General features: G+C 44.7%; 1 protein-coding gene across 5 annotated transcripts in view; it reads right to left on the bottom strand.

Annotated features, from left to right (window-relative positions):
* Positions 1 to 2,014: 2,014 nt before the first annotated feature.
* The window catches only part of abi2b (abl-interactor 2b), an 18,825-nt gene continuing 16,554 nt past the window's right edge, over positions 2,015 to 4,285 (bottom strand). For all 5 annotated transcript variants that reach the window (XM_034548546.1, XM_034548531.1, XM_034548528.1 and 2 more), the window contains one exon: positions 2,015 to 4,278. In XM_034548546.1, coding sequence (XP_034404437.1) covers positions 4,103 to 4,278 — 176 coding nt within the window. In that variant the 3' untranslated portion in view covers positions 2,015 to 4,102. The remainder of the gene's footprint in view (positions 4,279 to 4,285) is intronic.

The following is a 4,285-nucleotide window of genomic DNA, read 5'->3' as shown; positions in this document are numbered from 1 at the left end:
ACCCTCTCCTGAAGAAACCCACTCTCGACCCATCTGAAGTCAACAACAACAGACCTGTCTCTCTCCTTCCCTTCCTCTCCAAAACTCTAGAGCGAGCTATCTTTAACCAAGTCTCCTCCTTTCTTCACTGTAACAACCTTCTAGACCCCCACCAGTCTGGATTCAAGACAGGCCACTCAACAGAGACTGCCCTCCTTGCTGTCTCTGAGCAGCTTCACACTGCTAGAGCAGCCTCTCTCTCCTCTGTCCTCATCCTTCTAGACCTTTCCGCTGCCTTTGACACAGTGAACCACCAGATCCTCTTGTCCTCCCTCCAGGACCTGGGTATCTCTGGCACTGCGCTCTCACTCTTCTCATCCTACCTCACCGACCGCTCTTACCGGGTAACCTGGAGAGGATCTGTGTCTGAGCCTTGTCCTCTGACTACTGGGGTCCCTCAGGGTTCAGTCCTTGGTCCTCTTCTCTTCTCTCTGTACACCAACTCTCTTGGCTCTGTCATTCGCTCGCATGGCTTCACCTACCACAGCTATGCTGACGACACCCAACTGATCCTCTCGTTTTCCCAATCTGAAACACGGGTAGCAGCACGAATCTCTGCCTGTCTGACCGACATCTCTCAGTGGATGTCCGCACACCACCTGAAAATTAACCCGGACAAGACTGAACTTCTCCTCCTTCCAGGAAAAGCCTCTCCCACCCACGACCTTACTATTAACTTCAACAACTCAGTGCTGGTTCCGACTCCGACTGCCAGGAACCTCGGAGTGACGCTCGACAGTCAACTCTCCCTGACTGCCAACATTGCCGCAATAACACGCTCCTGTAGGTACATGCTGTACAACATCAGGAGAATACGACCCCTTCTCACTCAGAAGGCGGCACAGGTTCTGGTCCAGGCTCTGGTCATCTCACGGCTGGACTATTGCAACTCCCTCTTGGCAGGTCTACCTGCTAATGCCATTCAACCTCTACAGCTCATCCAGAATGCAGCTGCTCGACTGGTCTTCAACCGACCGAAATTTACCCACACTACTCCGCTCCTCCGCGACCTCCACTGGTTACCGGTGGCCGCCCGCATCCGCTTTAAAACATTGGTACTTGCGTACCGTGCTGCGAACAGATCGGGTCCAGTCTACATCCAGGACATGCTCAAACCGTACACCCCAGCCCGTTCACTTCGCTCGGCTTCTGCCAATCTGCTTGTAGCTCCTTCACTTCGAGCTAAATCACGACTGTTTGCTGTGCTGGCTCCTCATTGGTGGAACGAGCTTCCCATTGACATCAGGACAGCAGAAAGTCTCTACATCTTCCGGCGCAAACTAAAAACACATCTTTTTCGACTATACCTTGAATAGGTAGCACTTAAATGCCGTAGTAGCACTTAAATGTCCCTTACCGATAGCACTTTAGTAGCACTTAAATGGCACTTACGGATAGTACTTTGTAGTTTAACTTTATTGAAGAAATTGTACTTGCTTGATTCTTGTTGTTCTGAGTTTGGACTCACGGTTTTATGCACTTATTGTAAGTCGCTTTGGATAAAAGCGTCAGCTAAATGACATGTAATGTAATGTAAATGTAACTTTTAGAAGATGAGGACATTTTTAATTTCTTTCTAAAAATGGAAACTCCAGCATTAGTCATGGATAAGTATTACTGTACAGTACCTGAATGATAAGAAAAGTTTATTCATGTTTTTATTCTCATGCAGCATATTTTTGATTCATTGATGTAACTTGGGACCCTCCAAGTAAACATTTTTTAAAATAGTGAAATCCTCCAAAGTTTGACTCACACATTATTTAGCATCATGAGACTCTTTCGGAAGATGCAACTGCTGATTTTGATAATTAAACCCCCCAGTATTTCCCTGTTAATAAGTCTCAGAAGGAGCATCATCTGCACACAAAATTATAATATTAATGTGGGGGCGATTCCAGGTGCACTTATAATCCAATAGGTCCAATAATTAAAAACATTAAAAAAAAATGTTAAAAAAAGAATCAAGCACCAATAAATCTTAATAATTTTATTGTCTTTGTTCTCATGATTTTACAAATATGATACTTCTGCAATTCAACTTTAACTGTGCAACACATAGGCATTATGGACTGTTATGTGACTCCAGGGAGCTGTGAATCCTGCAGACCAAGGGCCCAGTTTTATGCTTTTAGTGTCTGAAACAAGTATGTATTGTCACCTGGTGGTGGGGATGGTGGGTGTGGGGTCTTTGACTGCAGGATTCAATAAGCAGCTTAAAAAAAAAAAAACACTTTTTTTTTTAAACAACTGACGTAATGACATCTAATGTCCTGGGAAAGAAGCTGTGTCCCTCCCTCCTCCCCCACAGTTCAAAGGTCACAGGTCACTCCTCGTGAGGCGGGCGTCACCTGGTCGGGGCCGCTTGTCTTTTTAAGAATGGGTGATCTCGCCGTGTAGGTTTTTTGGGACACCGGTACAGAACAATGGCATGCAAGACTCACACACATACCCACTTGGTATTATTTATTTTCTTTCTTTTTTTTTTTTTTTAATAGAAAATAAAGATTCTGACATAAGTACAAGCACTGAGCTCTCGCAGACACCCAACAGCCAAGCGGAGACGCAACGGAGGACGAACGACGCCTACACCGACGGCTTTGAGAATATCGTGGGCGGGGGGGGCGGGGCCTGCGACCGATGGTTAAAACCATTTCAACACAACAGCTGGCATCTTTTCATATTCAATAAGTCCTGTTTTGAGGACGAAATACATCTCACATTTATATTAGTTCTTCTTCTACACCTTTTTACTACAAATGTATGTGCTTTTGATTTAAAACAACTGAAAAAGAGAACGTCGACGTGGAGTCCATCGACGGTCCTCCCCTCTCGGGCCAATTTATTGCAAATGAAGTGATGACCTCTGAACAGCAACGCACACTTCAATATGGCACAAGCGCCTTAGAAATGAACCTAAATGCGTCGCGGTCGTCGTGGGTGAATATCAAAAACCAAACCACACCATATCTAAAAATATTAAGACATTAATCATCGGTAGAGTTTTTTTTTTTTTTTTCTTCCCCTCCTCGTCGAAAAAACATGCAGTCTGCCGCTCTGCAAGCAAAACAGATTCTGGACCTCTTGGTAAACACCGAAAAATTAAGAAATATTAAATAAAAAGTCTTCCATTTCAAATGCATGTGAACGCTGCACACGACGAGCCTCGTCAGTCGAGATAATATAGTTCAATAATCACGACTTCTAAATCCAGATCATCGTGCAGCCATCGCTCTCCTCTCGAGAGACGATTCCTTCTCTTTCACAAATGCACACTGGCTGGTTAAGTGAAGCGCGCCGAGAATAACGAATTAAAATTAAATGAAACTTTTTTTTCAAATTTGAAATGAAGCAAGAAATCTGGTGTCTTCTCGACTTTTCGGACCCACTTCAACCGCGCTTCACCTAAAGACCTCCAATGTGCTCGTCCTAGTGAACGTCAGCTTTGGCACACTCGCTGCCACCGAGGATATTGTTGTTGCATTATACTTTATATATATATATATATTTAGAAGAGTACTTTTCTCTAAATTGTCTCTGCGGAGTTAAGGAGATAATGGACACGTGAAGGCATTCTCCTCCAGCCCTTTTCTCCAAAGGCTGCGGCATGGAAACCCTGACTAAATCCCTCTCACCGGTTCACCATTTATCCCACTACAAAAAACAAATAAATATTCTTTAAAAAATAAGGGCAAATTGGTCAAAAAAAAAAAAAAAATGAAGCAAAAATCATTGTAGTGGCCTCATAATGTAATGCAAAACTCCCTAAATAATCCATTACCGTCCAGTCCAGTCCTCCTCAGTCAAATAAAGAAAGAAAGAAATATTACAGAGAAGAATATATCTAGAGTAGTGGTTGTTTTACAATGGCGCCTGTCGAGAGAGCGACTGGGTGTCAGTTTGTCATGTTGCAGCTTCTTTAAAGAAACTGCTACTTCTTCTTTCCCCATCTCTCTTTTCGCCCAGAGGTGATCATGCTCTGTCTGATCAAAGTCTTTGACCTTTAACCCTTGGCTCCCCTCCCCCATCAACCTCTTCCCCATGTGTTCAGAGGGGGGATTGTTCAGTCGGCGTAGTGCATGATAGACTCCACGTAGTTGCCGGGGAAGAGGCCTGTGGTCTCGTGCATCACGCCCTCGTACCAGCCGTCGTCGTTCTTCTTGATCACGTAGATGATGGCGCCCTCCTGGAACGACAGCTCGTCTTCCTTGTCCCGAGCGTAGTCGTAGATGGCCACCACTGCGGG

The sequence above is a fragment of the Cyclopterus lumpus genome, chromosome 2 (genome assembly GCF_009769545.1).
Source record: "Cyclopterus lumpus isolate fCycLum1 chromosome 2, fCycLum1.pri, whole genome shotgun sequence".
Taxonomy (NCBI): Eukaryota; Metazoa; Chordata; class Actinopteri; order Perciformes; family Cyclopteridae; genus Cyclopterus; species Cyclopterus lumpus.
The sequence above is the reverse complement of the archived record's forward strand: the minus strand, read 5'-3'. Positions and strand labels throughout refer to the sequence as shown.